The 21,853-nt window shown below is 39.6% G+C and overlaps 8 protein-coding genes across 12 annotated transcripts; 4 read left to right on the forward strand and 4 right to left on the reverse strand.

Annotated features, from left to right (window-relative positions):
- Window positions 1–47: 47 nt before the first annotated feature.
- Window positions 48–1,374, reverse strand: LOC145700558 (very-long-chain enoyl-CoA reductase-like). The gene is made up of 6 exons (XM_081777849.1): window positions 1,209–1,374; window positions 1,080–1,162; window positions 668–1,036; window positions 552–620; window positions 291–508; window positions 48–249 (listed from the first exon to the last, which is right to left on the reverse strand). Exons 2-6 carry the CDS (start codon window positions 1,119–1,121, stop codon window positions 48–50), a joined length of 900 nt encoding a protein of 299 aa, XP_081633975.1. The 5' UTR covers window positions 1,122–1,162; window positions 1,209–1,374.
- Window positions 1,375–3,695: 2,321 nt separating this feature from the next.
- LOC145699554 (gonadotropin-releasing hormone receptor-like) lies at window positions 3,696–7,666 on the forward strand. 4 transcript variants are annotated; one of them, XM_081776822.1, is made up of 13 exons: window positions 3,696–3,773; window positions 5,235–5,379; window positions 5,476–5,703; window positions 5,745–5,821; window positions 5,862–5,999; window positions 6,062–6,130; window positions 6,241–6,261; window positions 6,632–6,725; window positions 6,769–6,854; window positions 6,899–6,978; window positions 7,022–7,081; window positions 7,213–7,241; window positions 7,373–7,666. In XM_081776822.1, exons 1-13 carry the CDS (start codon window positions 3,704–3,706, stop codon window positions 7,626–7,628), a joined length of 1,353 nt encoding a protein of 450 aa, XP_081632948.1. In that variant the 5' UTR covers window positions 3,696–3,703; the 3' UTR covers window positions 7,629–7,666. The 4 variants fall into 4 exon arrangements, with proteins under 4 accessions (XP_081632948.1, XP_081632949.1, XP_081632950.1 ...); XM_081776823.1 differs by having other exon boundaries at window positions 5,748–5,821; XM_081776825.1 differs by lacking the exon at window positions 3,696–3,773 and adding an exon at window positions 3,794–4,390.
- A 1,016-nt stretch (window positions 7,667–8,682) lies between these two features.
- Window positions 8,683–13,548, forward strand: LOC145699595 (glycine--tRNA ligase-like). The gene is given in 8 exon segments (XM_081776873.1): window positions 8,683–8,747; window positions 8,946–9,414; window positions 9,587–9,965; window positions 10,007–10,280; window positions 12,090–12,583; window positions 12,586–12,695; window positions 12,884–12,972; window positions 13,144–13,548. Coding segments are annotated over 8 exon segments (2,070 nt in total). The 5' UTR covers window positions 8,683–8,697; the 3' UTR covers window positions 13,349–13,548.
- Window positions 13,530–14,375, reverse strand: LOC145699592 (uncharacterized). 2 transcript variants are annotated; one of them, XM_081776869.1, is made up of 3 exons: window positions 14,187–14,375; window positions 13,744–13,921; window positions 13,530–13,699 (listed from the first exon to the last, which is right to left on the reverse strand). In XM_081776869.1, exons 1-3 carry the CDS (start codon window positions 14,253–14,255, stop codon window positions 13,602–13,604), a joined length of 345 nt encoding a protein of 114 aa, XP_081632995.1. In that variant the 5' UTR covers window positions 14,256–14,375; the 3' UTR covers window positions 13,530–13,601. The 2 variants fall into 2 exon arrangements, with proteins under 2 accessions (XP_081632995.1, XP_081632996.1); XM_081776870.1 differs by having other exon boundaries at window positions 14,112–14,200.
- A 1,794-nt stretch (window positions 14,376–16,169) lies between these two features.
- LOC145699579 (chymotrypsin-like protease CTRL-1) lies at window positions 16,170–16,889 on the forward strand. The gene is made up of 2 exons (XM_081776855.1): window positions 16,170–16,645; window positions 16,687–16,889. Exons 1-2 carry the CDS (start codon window positions 16,282–16,284, stop codon window positions 16,887–16,889), a joined length of 567 nt encoding a protein of 188 aa, XP_081632981.1. The 5' UTR covers window positions 16,170–16,281.
- On the forward strand, window positions 16,887–18,466 carry LOC145699557 (uncharacterized). The gene is made up of 6 exons (XM_081776828.1): window positions 16,887–17,314; window positions 17,357–17,541; window positions 17,586–17,706; window positions 17,749–17,983; window positions 18,082–18,229; window positions 18,270–18,466. Exons 1-6 carry the CDS (start codon window positions 16,981–16,983, stop codon window positions 18,393–18,395), a joined length of 1,149 nt encoding a protein of 382 aa, XP_081632954.1. The 5' UTR covers window positions 16,887–16,980; the 3' UTR covers window positions 18,396–18,466.
- Window positions 18,467–18,503: 37 nt separating this feature from the next.
- Window positions 18,504–19,417, reverse strand: LOC145697039 (guanine nucleotide exchange factor DBS-like). Its single transcript, XM_081774175.1, has 3 exons — window positions 18,996–19,417; window positions 18,781–18,952; window positions 18,504–18,739 (listed from the first exon to the last, which is right to left on the reverse strand). The coding sequence occupies exons 1-3, from the start codon at window positions 19,274–19,276 to the stop codon at window positions 18,677–18,679; spliced, it is 516 nt and encodes a 171-aa protein (XP_081630301.1). The 5' UTR covers window positions 19,277–19,417; the 3' UTR covers window positions 18,504–18,676.
- A 142-nt stretch (window positions 19,418–19,559) lies between these two features.
- LOC145697038 (proto-oncogene DBL-like) lies at window positions 19,560–21,840 on the reverse strand. The gene is made up of 4 exons (XM_081774174.1): window positions 21,660–21,840; window positions 20,709–20,905; window positions 20,490–20,665; window positions 19,560–19,953 (listed from the first exon to the last, which is right to left on the reverse strand). Exons 2-4 carry the CDS (start codon window positions 20,754–20,756, stop codon window positions 19,563–19,565), a joined length of 615 nt encoding a protein of 204 aa, XP_081630300.1. The 5' UTR covers window positions 20,757–20,905; window positions 21,660–21,840; the 3' UTR covers window positions 19,560–19,562.
- Between the last annotated feature and the right edge of the window lie 13 nt (window positions 21,841–21,853).

The raw sequence follows: 21,853 nt of genomic DNA on the forward strand, positions 1-21,853 counted from the left end.
TCGATCAATTTTTCTTTTTGCAAAAATTGTAGAATCAAATTTATTTATTAAAAAACATAGGGAATGAGGGCAGCACGAGAATTGGGATAGTTTGGAAACTGATTGAGCAAGTTTGCATGCTTCTTTTGCGCCCAAATGGACAGTTGAAAAAATTTCAGTACAGTCAGAATAAGCACTACGCCGCAATTTGTCATGATGATGAAGCTGATCCATGTCAGGAGCTCGTATGTGTAGTTTGGGCAGGAAACTCTGAAAAATAATTTAAAAAAATGAAGAAAAGAAAAATTTACCTGGAGTAGAGCCAAGTGAAAGGATTCCAGCTTGGGTTCTGAATCGTTCTGTTTTTGAAGTTACTTTTGAGCTGATAGTGAATCGATAAAGACCCCAACTCAGCCAGGAGAAAAATAACAGAGGCAAAGAGGACTTGGAGATTTCTAGGAGGATGGTACTGCGGGTGGTTGATGATGTAAGCCATCCAGGCGGTCATGATCCCGTTGAAAATGCAGATCTGAAATAAGTCGCTACTTGTACAGAGAAATAATCGGGCTTACTTTTGGGATATTTCGAACAGCAAAAGTGCTCCCGCTGAATTTGTGCAAAAAGCAAACTTCAAGAATTCTCTGAAAATAAATAGTTTTTAAATATCCTCATTTCTTATTTTTAATACCCTTAAATAATGAAAAGTGTGAGCAATCATTGCCGCCAAACATGCGAAATCATCTGCTGATTTGACAAAGATCTCTTCATTTTCCCCTTCATCTCCTTCTGTTTCGTCTTGATCATCATCATCATTCTCACTGTTGTAACTGTCTCCTCGGATGTATCGGAGAAGGAAGAAGATGGAATAGACAAGGATCATGCAGCTTTTTCGAGTCAAAATAGTGCTTAAAAATGTGAAGGGCAAATTCTCTGACTTCTTTCCTGAATTCGCAAAGAAAGACAGTCTTCCAGTTGCTCTGCGGGCCCAGGTCTTTGAAGTACAATACGCACTCGTTTGTAAGTCCATGGGATGATAGGCAGTCCTTATTCGGAAGCGCTACAGAAAGATGGTTTTTAAGAAAAACTGGGAAAGGGGTTACCTTTTGATTTTTTGTCGAGATGAAAAGACTGCCTCTCAACATAAATGGTCGGGAATTCCCGTTCAAAAAGCTTCTTCAGCTCTCTAGAAAAACATAATTTTCTTCCTTGATTTCAGTAGCTGATTCTACCTGGTGGTCGTTGTTGTTGGGACGCGGTTGAGGACGCATAGCGTTTTCTCAGTATTGATATCCTTGACCTCGACCTCGACGAGTGCAAATCGAGCTGGCTGCTCTTGGCCTTTTTTGTGGCTCGGGGCGTTGGCACTTCCGGAACTCTGTTTTGGGCTGCTGTCGATGCTCGAATCTAGATTTTTTTTGCAAGTTTACGATAATTATCATAATCGAAAACTTACATAAACCGAAACCGGCATAATTTATTAAAATAATTAAAGATTAACAAGAATTTTTATCATTTTTGGGAACCATAAAGTGATACATTTTCAAAACTTGAAGAAAATTAAAGATTTGTTAGAATTGACGAATTATTGATATTGTTCTTTGTCTTAAAATCTTCTTGAATTTTATTGTTACAACATTCTATAAACTTCAATTATAAAATTCTAAAAAATGGCCCAGTCCTGATCATTTGGTGCAGAACTCACTCTTCTCAAATTCTCTGAAACAGCGAAAAGCGACATTTTCGCTGTTTAAAAATGATGATTTGGAAAAGAGTGAGTTGACTCGAGCACTATTAAAAATTCGATAGTGGGAAGATATTATCACCTGGGAAGAGGCACAGAGGTGATCTCATTAACATAACTCTATTTTTTCCTCTTTTGTTTTTGCAATTTTTTGATTTTTTTATATCCTCGCAATTATCAGCTTATTTTTGACCGAGAAGGGCAAGTTAAGAGTGGCAGTTTTTCGCATCAAATTGTCATGCTAACAGCCTCATTAATTTATGCTTATTTGATTCAAACTCCAATAGATCAGTCGAGAAAAAGAATTTCTCAAAGTGAAGAAAAAAAAGATATAACCACAACTTAGTTTTGGCTTTGGCGAAAGAAAAATTGCGATGTTTTTGCATGAAAGCTGGTATTTTAAATATTTTCAAGGTAATCGTGTTAAATGGGCTACCTAAGGGGGTAGCTCAGCACTAAACTACACTAAAATGCCCCATGTTTTTAAACGCGGCTCTGAATTGACAAGTTTGCTTCATCGTCAGTTATTGAAGTAAAATCTTTAGCATTCATTTGAGTCTTGCAAGTATTGATCGTAATAAGAGCAATGGAATCGGTTAGCAAAAATGCATTCTTATTCGAAAAGTAAAAAGAGGAAAAATGGACTATAAAAAATTCTGGACAGGTGAGTTTCAAAATAAATGCCAAAGATATACCTCTTTTCAATGATATTGACGGTAGACCCTCTCGTTTTCGGCGGTTTTCGACTAGTTGTTGAACAACTTCATACACTTTTTATGGATTGAACAATTTTTTTGATCAAAAAAGCATAAACTTTTGTCGAAAACGTCGATTATTGTCAATAATTTACTGACTAAAATTTCCGAACAAGAATATGATACATATTTCCGCCTAAAAAATAAGGGTGTCAAAATTATAATGAGACCAATTGAAATCCATTCCCGAAGCAGATCTTTCTCTGTTCTTAACCTTTGATACCATTTATATACAAATCAATTATTCGCTTTATTTTTTCAATGAAGTTTGACTCAAACCTTTTTCTTGGTTGGCATCTCCGTTCGTCAAGTCTTTAATCAGCAACAGATGCAAAAAAGATAATCTGGTCAAGCAGTTATCAGTTTCTCTAATGAGCCTCTGTTCAAGCTTTTTTGCATTGTCGAAAGTTTCCAAGTCAGATCTGCGCTGAAATGAGGAACGTCAATCATTTTTAATGATCCAGCGCAAGTTGTTTTCGCCAGATAAGCGATTTCTCCTTCCGTTGGGGACTCTGGACAGGTCTTTTTGCACCTTGTTAAAGTTGAAATGAAAAAAAATTTATGGCCGAACTGAAATGCTCTCAATTGGGTTCATTGAGGTTCATTCTAACCCAAACCCAAACCCAAACCCAAACCCTGACTCAGGTTTTCTACACAGGTTGCCAAGCCCACTTGACTTTCAAAAGAAAAATAAAGTGCTAGAGCCCTAATTAACCCTCCCAGTTTCCCGCCCATTTATCATCTTACATGAACTTGAGGAGAAAGATTATTAAATGGCAACTTGTTTTTAATCGAATGCTTCCTTCTTTTTAAAACAATTGAAAAAGGCGACAGTCGTCGAGATGATCGTTCCTCGTAAACCGCAACTGCTGCTTACTATTGATTTGCGTGTTACAAAAGTCTTACCAAACAATGCAACGAGCAGACGTATTTTTTTAATAATTACTGCCGGGATCTTCTGTCAAAAAGAGAGAAGAAGAAGAAGGAGAATATTAAAAAGGAGAAAAAAAGGGAAAGCAAGAAAAAGTGCGACAAATAATGAAAATCTCAATCTATCAATTTATCAATCAGCTACTTATTGTATTCATATCATAATGAAAATAATGTTAAATTGATCTAAAATTACGCTCTTTGTGCGTAAATATATATTATTAATCTGTGGATTGACGTATTTTGCGCGTACTTAAAACCACTGCCGGCTCATAATTTTCTCGTTTTAAGATTTTTTATGAAATTTTCTGTTTATCAATTTTACGAGATTTCAGAAATTCCAGCCTTGAGAAAGATATCTGTCTTAGGTAAAATAGTCCCAGGACCTTTTAAAACTCTTTTATACGAGATGTCAGAATTACATAAAAATAACATTGTTTAAAAAGGTTATTACATAAAAGGTTTTATTCTTCGCGCAGAAGGATCTTTTTTATATGTTTTTATGGTAATTATGCGCAGTAGTTCATTTCCAATAAAACAATTTAGCTGGATACATAATGCCGAGGTATAAATGCGCTCTAGAACGCGTGTTCTATAGTAAGACAATACTCAGACTTCAGAAAGAGTCGTTCATTGTTGTTCACTTTGACAAAAGGCGGATGCGGGGTGATCAGTTTAATCTGAGAAATGAATTCGCCGTTCGGCAATAAAGAACTAAACTGGCTCAGAAAGTGCCCTGGTCAGTCTTCCACTTCGATTTTTCTCAATTCCAAAAAGTACGGATCAATTCTTTTACGCCTGGAAACAGACACGAATTATTCATATCGACACTGAGAAAGAAAAAGGGAGATTCTGTATTGGAAGATTTGACAAGAGAGACCAGTTGACAACAAAAAAAAAAGAGGATCACAATAAAAAAAAGAGACTAGAGAGAGAGACCTTACAGTAATGGACAATGTTACTGTTAGCATGCAGAATATACACAGTAAGTGCAAGCAATAATCTCCCCTTGAGTTCGTTATTTTTCATGAGTTTTCTGACTGAACTCATATGATTCTGTCACTCCCGGACACATTCATATGAACCACACGACTTCATCAATAATGCTCTTAATTGCAAAAGCAAGGATAAAAGCCCAACAACTTCTCCCCCTTTTTCAGAACTTCCAAGATGATCTCAGAACAAGGGCTCTTGCCCCTTATCATGTCAAATAACACAAGAAATTTTTTTATGGAAAAGTTTTTTAAATCGGCCTTCGAGCCAAGCCGCCAGGTTCTCCGACATATACTGTACGGAAAACTAAACGAACTCCGCTGGCTCTTGAAAAATTACATCGCCAAAAGCTACTTTTGTAAGTTTCGGTTTTCGGAGTTTTTTTATTATTCAGATAATGACGTAATCGGAAGTACTTTTCTGAGCCTTTGTTTTGGGCTCCTGGTTGTCGTTTTTTTAACGAGCACTGAAAAAAAAATGGAAAAAATAATGAAAAATTAGACTTTTTTTTCAAAAAAAAAAATTTAAAAAAAGAGAAAATGAAATGACGAGCTCAGTTTTGTTCTTGACATAACGTTTTATTCAATTCAAGGATTTTCATATTTAAAATTGATATCGTCGATACAGTACAAAAAAGTACCTGTATCGTTCCTCGATATCCTCAAAAATTACTTTTGTAAATATGTGGGTAAAGTTGAATTGATTCTTACGATGGAAAAAAAATCTATAAAGCAAGAACAAATCTCAGAATTATGGTTTTCAAGAGCGATAAATTCTTCCCTTTCTCAAAATCGTGACTTCATCCCTAAAAAAGCTTTCTAGTTAATTATTTTTAGCGAGCACATGCGAGGACCCGCCGACGAAGCCAAATCCAGTTTATATCGCGAAAGCATCGATAGCCTTTTTGTTCGTTGTCCTGTCGCTTCCGATGAATATCCTGACAATCTGCGCGCTTTGGAAAAATTTTCGCAAATCTCCAAGGCAGAGAGTTACGATTCTCTCGAAGGACCACCCTAGTAGAGTGGGCGTCTCCTAGCCCACCTGCACCTTTAGCTGCAACCTTAACTCTTCTCAAAGCTACGCGTTCATCATCAACCTCTGCCTCTCAAATATCTTCTTCGCTCTTTTTGTAAACAACCTCGATGCAGTTTGGAACCTCACAGTCCAGTGGTATGCAGGAAACATCGCCTGTAAAATCTGCCAATTTTTCAAGCAGTTTTCGCTGACCTGGAGCTCCACTGCAGTGACTTGCATTTCGCTGGACAGATGTCTTACCCTGCTTTTTCCGCTTCTTGCTGGATCAAAGTAAGGACCAAGAAAACTTGAAAAAGAATTTATTGGTTCAGTAGAAGTACGAAAAGAGCAGCTTTGATAATCATTCCGTCGCTGATCGCGAATTTCCTGACCTGTGCTCCTGCTTTTGGTGAGTCAAAATAGACTTGAGAGGCTAAGATTAACTTCAGCTTTGTATAAACTCCACGACGGAAAAGTGTGCAACATCGAGCGATACCGTCAATGCGTCGACTTCATGGGCAATTACACGATCGAGCAGCGCAATCGATATTATTCAGCTCTGATGACACTTCAATTCATCATTCCAGGCGCGTACTCGCTCTGATACCATCACTTTCGCTAAATTACTTTTGACGAGTCTGTCGATCAGCCGTTGTTAATACCATTTGCTCGGGATTGTTGATATACGAAGTGGCGAAAATGATTCGCACGGAAAAAGGTACTTGTTGAAAATTTAACCTGTCGGCGCGAAAGGGCACAAAATGTGTCAGCGAAATAATGAACAGTCTTTTGATGATAAAATTCAAATGTGTTTAACATTTTTTGAAGCAAGAACATCCATTCCAACTCGTAAGTATTCTTCCAGCTCATTTTTAACCCTCTCTCACCCAAGCTCTCGGAATCGGAATGCGGCAAAGGTCTCTCAATGCGCTCAAACGCGCCAGGCTCAGAATGTTCTTCAGACCTCGTGCTAGCAATCTCAGTTAGTTCAGGCTCTAGATCTGTTCATACCACAAACTGAGGGGTTAAAAATTAACCCGTCTATCTCATGAGTCCCTTTTTCATCAACTAACCTCGCCATTGAATCTTGATTATTTCTCATCCTGTTTCTCAAACGAAAAAATATTTTTCGAATTTGAGAATTCCATTTTCTAACCCGTTGAAGTTAGTAGGAAACAAACATGACCACCATTCGGTCATGAGTTAAACTTTTTTACAGGTATGATTGGACAGTCGAGAAAATCAGTTACATCAGTGGCGAAAGCGAAAAGAAAGCTAGAGAGATTAGCTGTTGTTCTCATCTTTGCTTTCTGGTATGCGATGTTAGATTTCGTTCTTTACTGTCACTATCTTCAGCTTCTGTTACGGACCATATTATGGGCACGCGCTATTAACTGGTTGGGGCGATCCATCTACAATTTCTTCCAGCAAAGCTCTTCTAAGTAGCTTTTCCCTAAACTAACGTCCTTTCTATTATTAATTTTAGTCTGGGTCCAGTCCTGTCTTTACCTGGTCCCATTACTGTACTCTCTCGTTTTCTGCTCAATGCTTTCCGACGTCAGAGAGGTAAAAAAAAACATCGTATCTAAATGGACTGAGTGATTTTTAGTACGCGCGAAATTTGTTCGATTTCAGTGGCAAAATAGAAGCCAGGGCGACCATGAGTAACGTAAGTTATCCTTTCTAGAGCGATTCTCTAGAACTTCGAAATTCAGACTTTTTTACTAAAAAGCTTCGATCCAGAGGTAAAACTAGAATTCGCATTTTCGCAAATTTAGATCTTTCATCTTCATTTTTTAGTATCAAACATCTCCAACAATGATCACCAGGCACTGTTCATACTCACTCTCGATTCTTGACTCTAGAACTCTAACTGACAATCTAAATCCTCGTTTATCAATCCCCATTATTAGAAAATCCTTGAAATTCTGCGCCTTTCAAAGCTTGAACAAAACACCAGATTCTCCAATCGCCCGAGTCCAATGCCCAGTGCTTCTGGCACTCCAAAACTACCTCTTCGCGATCTTCCATTCTCAAAGCAAGAAAGCTCCAATCTTTTGTCCACCAGCCCCTCAATGGATTCAGAAAAGCTGATCATTCCAAAACGCGAGAATGGAAATGTCTTCACGACTCTCCAGCTAGACGAGCACGGCGACGCATTGGTGGATCAAAGTCGGCCTCGATCGCCGCGAAATTTTATCGTTGATAAATTATAAGATTTGTAAAGTTTACTTTCTGTGTTAATAAAAATATTTATTTCTGTACATTTTCGTTGATTTTCCTGCGAAAAAGCTAGTGCAAATGCGAAATCGAAAGGTTTCCTGCAAAGAAAATGAGACAAGACATATTTTGTGAGAGAAATTGATTTTATTCAGGACAATGAATGAGGCGAAGGCTTAACTTTTTGAACACGGGCAGTTTCACTTTTCAGAAGTTATCTCTCTCTTCAGTAGTGGACACCATCTGAACCGCCCGCTAGAAGAACCATTCGCCCATTCTTGACATTCCCGTTTGCTAGAAATTTTTGGATTAGACTTCATTCTGCAATAATTCACCTGAATTTACCTTTTTTTACTGCTTCTCGGACCGGAAAAATCCGTAGACTGAGAGATTCATTTGTTGAGCCCTGACAACAACAATTTATCTAGAGACTTTTTCTTGAAAATACTGAAAACATTGGCGCTCTCTAGAGAATTTTTTGCTATCACGCGGTTAGTGTGAAGAAGTTTCACGAATTATGGAAACTGAAATCAAACATTGATTATTATTTTGATTCAAGCAGTCTCGATTTTAGCCCGATCGGTCGGAAAATACCCAGTTCTTCCAGCAGCGTCGCGGATCTTCCAGTAGCAGAGGAGTTTTCTGATTTTCCCACGCGCTTTTTCCTCCCTGCCAGGCGCAATAAAAAATAATGAAAAAATTAGACAAGTTCATTTTTGCCCATATTTACCGGCGATATGAGGACGAAAGCGTAGAGAATCAATCGCGAATTTTATGCTTTTCCAGTTTAGCGGAAGAAATTCGAAGAGATAAACAATCGAGAGGGCTTATTTTGAAGAATTTCGACGATATTCTCGGGAAAAATACTTATTTAGTGGGAGAAAGTGTTAATTTATGCGATATTGCTCTTTTCTCCGCGTTATGAAAGGTTCAAACTGTCGATTTACCGTTATTTTTGCCCGGAAAGGGGCTTTCCAAAGCGGATTCTGGTGATTTTCGCGCTTTGAATCTTTAAAAGTCAAGGATCAAAGCCTGTTTTCTCAATATTCCAATATTGTTCGATACATGAACAACCTTTCAACCTCTTTCTCGACCGTTTTCTGTGAAAATGAGGGGTAAAAAGTGTGGCTTACAAGATTTCTTATCCGACTAACACAAATGCTCTTGTGTAGAAAACCTGAGTCAGGTCCTATAAAGCGATTTTGCAAAACCTAATCATTTTAAACCCTCTCTCAGGTTTTCTACACGGGTTGCCCTCTTCACTTTGTTTCTGTTTCCATTTTTAAATTTCAAGATTTGATGGTTCGTTTCAGAATGGAAGATATTGACTCGATCCTCGAGCCTCTCCGCCTTTCGGTAAAAGAACAAGGTGATATCGTCCGAGAACTGAAGGCGCAAAAAGCTCCTGAGCTCGACATCAAAACTGCCGTCGCCGAACTCAAGAAGCGAAAGAAGGCGCTGCAAGACAAGGAAAATGAACTGGTCGCCGCAGAAGCTCCTTTCGATCGAGTACAATTCGAAGCATGTTTGAAGAAGCGATTTTTCTTCGGCCAAGCGTTCGAGATCTACGGCGGCGTGGCGGGCTTGTTCGACTACGGACCGGTCGGATGCATGCTGAAAAACAACGTGATCGATCTTTGGAGAAGACATTTCATCACGAACGATGACATGTTAGAAGTAGAGTGCACGATGATGACTCCATCAAAAGTGCTGGAAGCGTCGGGACATGCGCAGAGATTTGCAGATTTGATGGTCAAAGATTTGACGAATGGAGATTGCTTCAGGAACGGATGAATTCTGATTATCACAAACAACTGTAAATGTGAGTTATGGTCATGAAATGCTTTAATAAAAGCTGCGTAGTGGCAGTCCTAGCCTAGGAATCAAGCCGCTAAAGTTGAGCGGCTAAACGGCTTTACCTAAGTCACCATCTCAGTCTTTCTATCCTTCGAAAAGAGCTGACCACCTCCTGGAAGCCGCGATCGAAAAAGCCTTGACAGACAAAACAACTTCGGAAGAACTAAAAGCCGACATGCGGGCCACTTCTCCCCTCATCGAAGGTTTTTCAAAAGAAGAACTGGGCGCCAAACTGAGCCAGTACAAAGTAAAGTCTCCTTCCAGTGGCGGCGACATTTCCGAACCGATGGAATTCAACTTGATGTTTCGCAGCGAAATCGGCCCGACCGGGGCGCAACCAGCTTTTCTTCGCCCAGAAACGGCGCAAGGCATCTTTTTGAATTTCAAACGCTTACTGGATTTCAACAACGGAAAGTTGCCTTTTGCTGGAGCGCAGATTGGGCATTCTTTCAGAAACGAAATCGCTCCTCGAGCAGGTAAATAAAATGAATACGCAGAATAAATTAGCTGCTTTCAGGTCTGATCCGCTGCCGAGAATTCCAAATGGCCGAGATCGAGCACTTCTACGACCCAGCAGATGCTTCTCACTCCAGCCTCGAAAGCGTCAAAGAACTAATCCTTCCTTTCTTCACGAAAGATGCGCAAATGGGTGGTGGAAAATTGACCAAATGTTCGATCGGCGAAGCGCTGAAGAATGGAGTTCTTTGCAACGAAACTTTGGCTTATTTTATCGGTAGAATTTTCTTGTTTGCGAAGGCAATCGGCATTGATCCTGCTAGAATGCGATTCAGGCAGGGTCATGAAAAATTGGTGGAAGCGTGGTGGATTAGCGCTTCTCGCACCTCGCGCTCCACTGCGCCTCGGGGGAGTGAAAGTAAATTCCACCGCGGGCCGGTGGAAAATCTTCTACCATCCACCGGTGGATCTACCAAGGCCGGTGGATTTTGAAAATTTTTATTTTTTTTTATAAATTTATCGTCCCGAGGATACTTTTTCGGGGACTAAGAATGATTTATATTATTCTCAAAGGATTATTCTTAGGTATTATATCGGAAATTGCATGAGTACTCACTCTGTATGAAGTAAACCGTATACTTAGAGTTTTTTCGGGAACAGCGAAGTTTCCTAATTAAAATAAAATTTTATTCATAAAATAATTTTTCCAGCCGATTCCAACGATACCAAAATCTTTTTGATAGCATGATTTTATGGAAGGCAGGCTTAAGAATTCACATAAAGTGAAGTGATTTTTCACCCAAGTGTTCAAGGGCACCTGCTAATTCTCTTCTCGAAATAACTCAACATGAACCTACTACTTCCGGGAACCTTTTCGTGTTAATCACCCGGTGTTATTTGCATCTGATTCTGAGTACAGGGTCACAGTAAGCACCCACCGAGATTATGGCGCGCGCTAATGCTTTTGGGCTCCCGCGCGGCGCGTAAAGCACTTCCACTCTCTTATCTGACGACTGTGTGCGACAGGAAGAACCAGGAAAATTTTTGGGGGCAGTAAGAAAAGTATCTGATAAACAACATATCGAAAAATTAATGACATGCAAGACGTGCTCTATATGATTTGCCTCTTTGAAAAATAAATTTTGAGTTTTCATTAATTATTGAACATTTTCTGCCTAATCTTTTTCAATATTTGGAATCCCGGTGTTATTTTTGATAGATTCCCTACGGTGATATGCGGTCAATAGGAGATTTATCTCCCAGTTCGTATTTTGGCGAAATAGGAGATTTATCTCCCAGTTCGAACTTTTGTGAAATAGGAGATTATTTTCTCCCAGTTCAATTTTGACAAAAACTGCGGTAAATGGGAGATTTTTTGAACAATTTTTTAGTGATTAATAGTTTATTATAATCCTGTTAATTCAATAAATTCATGAATAAGCACCTTGCAGGATAAGATTAAATTGGAACTTGGAGAAAAAGAAGAAGACAACAGTCACGGAATGTCACGAATGTCACAAATGTCACGGAAACAGAGGTAAATGATTAAGATTTGAGATTGGTCGAAAGTAAAATTTGAATAATTCGATCAAAAGAAACATCTTTTGACCCTCTAAAACGAAACTGACTAATAATAAGCATTGTATCTTCATGGCGTTGCAAGGATGCTTTGGAAACTTTTCTTGCTTTCGATTTAAAATTATTTTGAAAATCAAATTGCTGATACCAGAATTCGTCCCGAAGGACAAAAATTCGGTCAATTGCGCGTGTTTTTCGACTCTCCTCAAGAGCAGTTTTAAATTTTTGATTTGCGCGCTCGATTGCGTTGGATGTTTTATCACACCAGAGAGTCGTTGATTGAAGAACATTCCACCAGCAAAGGAAATTTGAATCTTTTTCGAAACGCGAAAGAAAAGTTTAAGTGTGGTGATCTAACGGTGGGTTCCTGCTAAGCGCAGGAATGAACTACCCGAGTTGAAAGTGACATTCTCCCACCAGGCCCGGTGGATTTTGCTTGCCTTCCACCATGGCGCAGTGGAGCGCGAGGCGCGAGAAGCGTTAATCCACCACGCTTCCACCAATTTTTCATGACCCTGGATTCAGGTATGCCTGTTGCAAAACGAACATATAAAAATGCGCTTCAGACAGCACATGGACAATGAAATGGCCCACTACGCAAAAGACTGCTGGGATCTCGAATGCCGAACCTCCTACGGCTGGGTAGAGTGCGTCGGTTGCGCCGACCGCTCCTGCTTCGATCTCCAATGCCACGCCGAAGCTTCCAAAGTCAATTTGCAAGCAGAGCGCACTCTTCCTCAACCAATCGAAAAAGAAGTCTTTGAAGCGATTCCGGTAAAGAAGTTCATCGCCAAGCAGTTCAAAAAAGACACTCCCGCGGTGACAGAAGCGATTGTTTCAGCCGACGCCGCCGATTTAGAAAAACAATTCGAAAACAGCGAAAAAATCACACTCGCTGGCTTCGAAATCAGCAAAGAAATGATCCAGTTGAAAAAGAGCGTCAAGAAATTCCACACAGAGTCGTTTACCCCGTTCGTGATTGAGCCCAGTTTCGGAATCGGAAGATTAATCTACGCCTGCTTGGAACATAACTACGATTGCAGAGAAAAAGATGCGGAGAGGAGGTTTTCACGATTCCACCGCTCGTTGCGCCCTACAAATGCTCCGTCTTGCCGCTTTCGAATAAACCCGAGTTTGATCCGTTCATCAACACTATTTCTTCCGGTCTAAAGGTTAGTTTAAACTACCCCAATTTTATCCCTGTTTGTCAACTAAGACCAAAAATAACGTTTTGATTTAGTTTCATTTTAGTCCAATTATTCTCTTTCAGCTACAAAAGAGCTCCTCTCCCCATTTCAGACCACTTGTACCTCTCCCTAATGTATCAGACAAAAGCTTTTCCTGATTTTCTTCATTTTAGAGCCTGTCAGTAGCCCACAAAGTCGACAAATCATCTGGATCAATTGGAAAACGATACGCTAGAACAGATGAAATCGCAGTTCCATTCGGGTAAGTTCCGTTACTTCGCTGACTTTTCAGAAAACTCCTGGACTAGAATGTTCCATGTTCGAATCATGCTTTTTGCAGACAAAAGTGTATTTTGCAAGAGAAGCAAAAGCTACTTACTCGTGAAAAGCGCATGATAAAAGCATGGAAAATAAAGTAACAAATTTTTTTCAGCGTCACCGTCGATTTCCACACCGTGAAAATTACGCCAGCTACGGTGACCCTTCGAGATCGAGACACGCTCGATCAAATTCGAGTGCCAGTTCAAGACACAGCGAATTTGATCAATGAGATGGCCAGCCAGCGGCAGTCCTGGGCACAAGTTGCGGCAAGATACCCTTCCCAAGACGACTGGCTCAAGGAAAATCCTCTAGAATAATCTCTTACTTGATTTGTCTTAGAAAAACTAGGTGCTTTTCCTTTCCCCTTTTAGGTTAAATTAAAATTTAGCAATATTTTCAACTGTTACAGTAGCAAATCCTGACTTTTCAAAGTTCAAACTACTATCTAAATAATAACTTAAATACTGAAGTTAAAAATAAACAAAGAGAGCTTGTAAATTTGTTTATTTGTGTCATTTAGTGGGCTGAAGGGTTTATATCTTGCGAAAGAAAGACGAACTTGTTAAATCTTCAATTGAAATCAATGTCATTCCAAGTCAGGGCCCGTTGTTCCAAGTTTTCTCGCACTGCGGCGCAGTAGTTCTTGAAATCATTTGTGACCCTCAGCTCTAAAATACGCAATTAGCCCCCTTCTTCGCGCCTTTCTTCATACCTTTTGGGTCTCTTTTCGCTCTGAGCCGCCAAACTATCGAGGGTAACGCCGCATTGAGTCCTTCCAGAAGATCTTCTCTTTCTCCAAGCTCTTTTTCTAGCTCCAACAATTCGAAATCCGAGAGGAAGGGGAGGACGCGCTCGAAAATTACATGTCCAGAATGGTGAGAGAGAATTTTCTGAAAAAGATTTTCGAGATTTTTTCGCATTTTTCTATCAGCCAATTTAGATGAGTGTTCCAAAAATAGGAGTATAGGATGGACACGCCCACGGTCAATAAAGGTCATTTCTGGTGGAAGGTCAAGGCTTGATTTTGAGTTCAAAACGAGTGTTTCGAGTTATTTTCGAAAATATATATTCTGCAATTACCTCGATATTGTACAGCATCTTTCTCTTTTGAGTTACTTTTTGTTCTTCTCTTGAATCGACAAAAGATCGACTAACCTGTGCTACGAAGATTAAATTTTCGAAAGCTGGAATTGAGGCCCTAAGGCCACCACTCATGCTACGCATGGTAATCCGGTCATCAGACAATTTCGTCTACCAGAATGTGGTAGCTAAATTTTGGCTACTAGTGCATTTTGACCGCGGAGGAACTTTGTAACCGCCCTGTTTATTTTCCCCAGTAAGCAGATTTTCTTTCAATTTATTATAAATACTAAGATTTTGTAAACGAAAATTTCTAGCGATTCTTTCTCTACTGTAATAAAAGAGACGAATGTCTTATAAGCCCTGTCTGATTCGAATCTTGTTTGCAACCACAACTTCAAGCAATATGTTCATGATAATGTTTATTTGTTTATCTATTTTGTTCAAAACTTGAGTCCATTGAATTCTTGCCGTCTTCGCGAAGCTGGCGATAAATGATCTTTGAGTGTGTAGGCAGGAATATCGAGGTTGACGCTTGACCCTTTTGAAGACTTGCTTGTAATCGATGCTCTTCTAGAGGCGTAAAGTGAGTGGGCTGGAGAGGCAAGGCGGGAACAACGGAGGGAGGGGATCGAAGAACCGGCGGAGGAGCGCAGCTGGTTTTCAAATCGTTGATGTACTGTAAAAAATTTATCTACAATTGAAGCAAAATTTTTAAAAATTCAAGCCCTCTCTCAAATTAAAAATTAAATCAACTATCGACGATAACTTATCGTCACTTACGGATTCAATGCAAGTCAGCATCTCACTGTAATTCTCTTTCTTGAAGCTTCTTTGGTACTCACTCTAAAATTCACCAAAAGATTTTTCTTTCTTGATTTGAGCATCAAATTATTACCGGCAACTTTCCCGCGATTTCTTTAATCCTTGCCTTCAAAATCGCCACATTCAATTTCTCTACATTTCCATCAAACAAAGCGCCACTATCACTCTTTTCTTCATTTCTCATCTCTCCAACGAAGCAGTTCCCCATCACCGGGATAATTAGCACTTCAACCGGCTGCGGACTCTCTTTTAATATTTGATCTGCTCCAGAGTCCAAAAAAATCAAATCAAATTTTGCAAAGGAATTCAATTTGGTGCTCAAAAGATAAACCGAGGTTCATGTTGAAAAACGGCAGGACGCGAAGATTTTGTCGATAATCTCGTTAAAAATTCAGCATGACATTCATTCAAAACGAAAATCTTTTCCTCTTGACAAGAAGCTTCTATTAGCGACAAGTAAAATGCCGTCAAAAATGCAAATTATGATCACTAAAATCTTAGCATTATGGGAAGAAAGAATTAAAGTTCATGGATTTCGGCAAATCCACCTCTGTTTCTAGCGTCTTGAATGAGATAATGAACTGTCAACATTTTTCCTCGGAATTCAGACTCAGCAAAAAATGGCGCCGCATATGGTGGAACATGCATTTCGACAAGATAATAAATCGAGATTCGTTCCATTTATTTTCTTATCGTTTTATTTCCGTCCGAAACTGGATTATTCTTTTGTCTTGCAAATAATTTTTTTCTATAAAAATCTGAATCGACCTCATGAAACTGGTAAGAGTGTGGAATTCTAGAGAAAAATACGAAGAAAAAATTTTAGGGGATATTGCTCGCCAGCGCCTCCAATGGTCAAAGACTGATGGGAGGCTTTGAAGATGATTTTGCAGAAAAGGTGGCTTGGGACATTGAATCTGAGGAATCACGTGATACATGTTTTTATATTTCGCGAATTTTATTATTGCTAAGAACTTGATATAATTGACCAATCTGAAGATCGATGGAAATTTTCGTTATCCAAGGTATCAAATGTAGACTATTACGAAGCTGTATGTATCATTGTATGAGACTGAAACTCCAGATGGCGCATCTGATGTCCGTGACAAAGGATATCTTGACCCAGGGACGGTTTTAAACAGTTATGCTCGGCAAAAGATTCTTATCTTCTGAACCACTTTGCTAACCCCTCTCGCATCTTTTTCCCCAAACTTGCGAAAAGGATCATGTCAAATAAAATCAACAAAAAGGGCACTGGTGCGATCAACAAGGAATCGACATCGATGGCAAAAACAAGTTCAACCTTGACTCGCTCAAATTTCGACACCAGCTTGAGTCCAACGATATGGAGCGCTCTTTCACCCATTTCACCACAACAGTTCAAAAGGACAGAATCATCGGAGGAGAGAACGCACAGAAAAACGCTTGGAAATGGATCGGTTATTTCTACGGCTGTGGATCTACCCTGATCGCGAATGATTGGGCCCTCACTGCTGCTCATTGCTGCACAATTCCAGCCTGGTACTTCAAAGGAAAGCAACTGTGCTTCGGAAGGGACGAGCGAGGAGTTCCAGCGCCGAATGAACAATGTGCCGAAATCGTCGATTTGATTCAGCATCCGCTGTATGATCGATCAGAAACTGTCCTCAACGATATCTGCCTCATCAGGCTCGGGAGCAAAATTAAGTACACAGAAACTGTCGAGCCCTGTAAGAAATCGATCTGAAAGCTAATTTTTAAGAATTTCTAGCGTGCTTGCCGAGAATGGGCGCGTCATTATCCGAAAAAGATACGAAGGATGTCGAGTGCTTTGTCGCTGGATGGGGTTACAGACAAGAAGGAGTAGGTTCATCTCTCCCATCGATTCTTCAAGGAACTGCGTTTTCTTTCACCATTTTTCAATTCCATTTTTATAGTTCCACTTTTTTTCTGAAACGCGCAAATAGATACTGATGCCAACATCTTATCAAATTCGACTTGTGACAAAGCCTACACGCAAGTCGACGAAAACGGCAGAATCATCAACTATTACCGTCGCGATGAAATGAGCTGTTTCGGCCACACCGATGGAACCCGTGACGCCTGCCAGGGAGACTCCGGAGGACCTCTTGTTTGCCTTGAAGATTCAGAAAACATTCCTGGAAGAAAGAACCCGGTTTTGAGAGGTGTTGTTTCGTGGGGAGAAGGATGTGCCAGATTTGAGAAGCCAGGAGTATACGCCAGACTGTCAAACTACATCGATTGGATTCACGAAACGATCATCGAGAAAGCCCAATCGCCAAGCCCGATTTGTTTGCTTCCAGAAAATGTGTTCGATATCAATACCAAAAATGCGCTGATCGACTGTGCTTGGGACAAATGCACTGTTCATTGCAAAAGTAAAAATCAAGATTAATTTTCTTGCCAATCTAAGTTTTAAGATCCCGACTGGACTCCAAGTCTGAAAACACTGACATGCAATACTCTCACCAAAAAGTACACAGAGGCAAAAATCACGACCCTCATTGATTGCGCACCAGATCCAGGTCCTGGAAACAAGCTATTCTCCGCGTGTGGCGCTCTCACGAGTCATTTTGATGTAGATCTAGAAAATTTAGACGTCAAGGTAATTCTTTCATCAAGAAAAATAAAGTAACGAGGAGTTTCTAGTGCAACGCGAAAGTCTGCAAAATCTACGCGAAGAACAAGAAGCTCTTTTCTCCAAGTGTGAATGTCATCAAATGCCAGCGTGGAAGATATGTTTTCAAGGGAGATTCAGTCAAAGCTCATCGTAAGTCTTCGCTTAAATGACCCATTCTTATCATTTTTGCAGCTGCTGGAACAACGACAAAAGCTTGTGGTGCATTCTTCGACCGCTTCCCTGAAGTAGCCAATAGTGGAATCAAAGTCAGTTGCAAGCCAAATGCGTGCTTTTTGTCAGCCGATGGGGTCTTCCAAATTCAACCTTCGAACAAAGTCATGTGCAAGAAGAGAGAATGGGTGATTAACAATAAAGTTATTGGATCATCAAAGATCGAGTTTTCATCGCAAACTTTCGATGAATTTGAGTAAGTTACTTTATGATTGAAAAAATTTGTAGTCGAATATTTCATGGTTAAAATTCATTGAATTTTAATCTTTTTTTTAATCCGATTTTGTATTTCAGTGATGAGCCACGATCGTTTAAAGCTGGAGTCGAGAATGGAATCTGCGGAAGAACTTCGGTCTGGGATTACGTCTTGCAGAAGACTAGGAAGGATTTGAGAGCACAGGGAGCAAAGGCTGTTTGTTCCCCAAGTTCTATGCCATCGAAGGTATGTGGTCTTGTTTTTCATCGTTTTCATCGATTTCAAGTGGACATGTCAAATTTATTGCCCACCGAAAAACGGCGCATCTGCAAAGAAAACGGGCGTCCTTCTCTCCTGCAAGAAGAATTCCTGGCTTCCTGGAAACCTTCCCTCGGCGAAATTTCAATGCTAGTCAACCTTTTCATAATATATAATATATTATATATTGTCTCTTTTCTAATGGCTAAATTTATAATAAAAGCGTTTTAATAAAAATCTTCCAACTCAGAGAAAACGGTCAAATATCGTTTATTTACATCTGAAATAATACAGCTCACGAAAACGAAAGAAATGAATTTTGAAGAAACTTTTGAACTTGTGGAAGTGAAGCTAGATGAAGTGAGAAGTGAAATTATTGAGGAAGAACTTTTCGCCCAGCAGGTTTTCTTTTTACAGTCAGTCGGCTTAGTGAGTCTAAACCATGAGTTCCCTCCTGCTTGGTTGGCGATAAGAGTCTTCCTTCTCCATCTCCAGGTTCTAGCAAATAGTTAGAGGTGCGACTTAAGGGTGGTACTTACGTCTAAGTTGAGGAGAGCTCGTTTAATTTGGCTGATCCAGCTCATTTTCGTCTCCCTGTTGATAACAGAAACCATCAAATAGCGCCCTCCGGCGGACATTAGACTGAAGCGATTCATCTTTGTTTTTTCTTCATTGATTTTTAGACTTTCAAGGGGCAGTTCCAGTTTGAAGCTAAAATTGATGCTCTAGAAATTTTGGTGAGATTTTTCGGTACCTGTAGTTTCCATTTTCTTGTTTCTTACAGACAAGGAGACTTTCTTGATACAGGAACAAAAACCTCGTGATCGTCCTCATCGAAACCCGCACCCTGCTCCGTTTCGTTTCAATCTCTACCTGTCCGAATTTTATCAACTTTCCGAGTTGGAAAACCGCGCCGGAATAACCGGTGATATTTTGGAGAGAATCATTGACGGAACGGACGCATTTGAGCATTTTGGCAAGTGCGAGTTGGACGATTTCGGCCTCGTCCTCGGTTGTCGAGGTGCATTTGACCATTTGGTCGAGCAAAAGCTGGTATTTTGTGATGCGCTGATTCGGATAAAGATAAATTTAGCTTTAGCTTTCAATTAAGAAATACGTCTTTTTGTTGTCTAATACCGAGTTGCCTATGTTTGATTGAATGACCACACTTCTAGCGGAAGAAAAGACAAAATTCAAGAGATAAAAATCATTTTTGCGGTCTTCATTATTCCGAAAGAAATGACTCTTTGACAAAAATATCTCTAGAATAGTTTTAATTAGTTTCTAAATGAGCGACACGATGTCAAACATCGCCAAGCTGTCACTTCCGCTCGTTAGCTAGATAGATTCCTGGCTCCTTCACCCTTTTGGAGGTGCTCAAATGAGCATGAGTCGTTAGGGCACCCCTAATGAGATTATCGCTGTCTATCCTCTCCTGAATGGGTTTCAACAAAAACGCAGTTATCGGCAGCGAATGTTTCAGCGAATTTTGACACTTTTTCAAAAACGCGTTGTCGACCCCGAGTTGTTGGCAAATCTGCTCGGCTTTCGCGGAGTTTTGGCAGTAAACAGAGTAAATGTCGAAATCGTCGATGAAATCAAGGAAGACTCGCGCCATTTTAGCCGGCGCGGGGAAAGCATCTTGCAGCTGAGGGAGGAAGGTTTGGGAGTGGAAGTTGAAAATGACGTCCAGGTTTCCAAGAAGCACGTGACTAAGAATAAAATTAATCGGAAGGTCTTTAAAGATATCTTTTTACTGGATTTTGAAAAATTTTCTAGAGGTGTTATAAAATAAAGACTAAAAGTTTTATTAAAAATATATATTAGTAAAGTTTTTTAAATAAAATTAATTTGAAATCACTAAAATTCAGTTTTTCTTGATTAGCCGAAAATCCTCAGTTTTTCAAAATGCTTATTCTCGTTAGAATTTACGATATTGAGCAAAAAATCTATTTTTTTTTCTATTTGAAAGCTACACCTATTATTGATTTGTTCGGGTAAAATTAGAACTCGAAAGAAATAAATCAAAGAAATCTTATAAATTGTGAGCTTCTATTTTTTAGATTTAGAAAATTGGCGTGTTAGAAAAGGGCCTTTGTGGTCAGCTGCGCGGTTTGAGAGAGTGAAGTCGGCCTCCGTGACATAATCTCATACTTGCCACGCTCCTTGTCATTTCAATACAGATGATTGCACTTTGTTGAAAAAACCAACGCGAAGTGCGGCTGATGCTCTTGATTCTTAAATATACCTTTTTCCGCGGAGAATTTCAGGGCAGTCGAAGGATTCGGAATCGATCATCTCTCCATAACCTTGGAGAATTTCTTCGATTTCGCGAATGTAGATCTTTTCGGATTCTAGCAGCTCGCTCAGGACATTGTCGACCTTTTGAGGGCTTAAGAGGTCTTCGTCGGCGGATAAGGAGCTCTTGAAAATGGATTGAATTCGATTCATTTGTTGAAAAACTTACGGCAGAGCTGGACATAACAACGGCAGAGAGAGAAGTGTTCAATCGCATCGAAGTGAGCTTGTCAGTCGATTTGTCTGTTCTCGGCGGTCTCGACTTTCTCCCTCAATCATTTTGCTTTTTGAGGGAGAAGAGCTTGATAAACTGCACTCTTCGGAACTTTCTTCGGTCGAAATATACTCCGATGATTCTGCCTGGCTCTGAAGAACAATTGTTAAAAAATAAGGGTGTCACTTCATTATATTTTCGAGAAAATTTTCCTTGGAAAGAAGGCCTTGTTTTCCCCTAAATTAGTTATTTTCTGATTATATGACGCAATTTGCGGTCAAATCAAACATCCCGTTAGCTGCTGCGAATTTTTTAATTGCTTTTGCGATCGCTGTTCGACCCGTAAGAAACCTGCTTTTACGTGGAATACGCTTGTCCCGAGATTTGTTTTTAAAATGATTATTGCATAAGTTCAAAATTCAAAAGAACGCGAAATCAACTTTTGCGGGGTTTAAAATTTTTCAGAAAATTGGCTCAATCACGCAAACGCGGAAAGACACGTGACTGATTTTTCTAAGAGAAATTTGAAAAACCTAGTTTCGAAAATTCTCTTTAATTTTCCATTTAAAAAATCCTACCATAATGGATTTTTCTTTCAGTGAGTTTCTCTTTCAATAAAAAAAAATCAATAATTAATAATTATTAATTATCGTGAAGCTAAAAGAGATTGTCTTCATTCTGAAAAAGACCGATTTCGCTATCGTAGAACCGAAAATATTCTGACAAGCAAAAGTCGTTCTCCTGCCCAAAGACGACTTGAACAAAATGATAGCCAATTATCTTGTTGTTCTTTTTGACAGATGCAATGAAACGTTCCTATCGTTTTCTCGCCAGAAGATGTTACTTTCAAAATTGAATAATTGAAAGTAAGGTTCTTCCTCTGAAAGCCAAAGGGAGAAAACTTACATCGTCTCTAGAAATCTCCTGAAGTTTCGGATTTTTGACGACAATCCTTGGCTCCACCGGCGCAATCGGAACTGGCTTCTCTTCAATTCTCACCAATAAAATTTTCTTTTCGTACTGCTCGCACAGCTCGTTTACTTGCTCACTATTTTTCGCAAGTCTTTTTCGAAGTCAAAGGTAGAATATTATTTTAAAAG

Source organism: Oikopleura dioica, chromosome 2 (genome assembly GCF_907165135.1).
Source record: "Oikopleura dioica chromosome 2, OKI2018_I68_1.0, whole genome shotgun sequence".
In the NCBI taxonomy this organism is placed as follows: domain Eukaryota; kingdom Metazoa; phylum Chordata; class Appendicularia; order Copelata; family Oikopleuridae; genus Oikopleura; species Oikopleura dioica.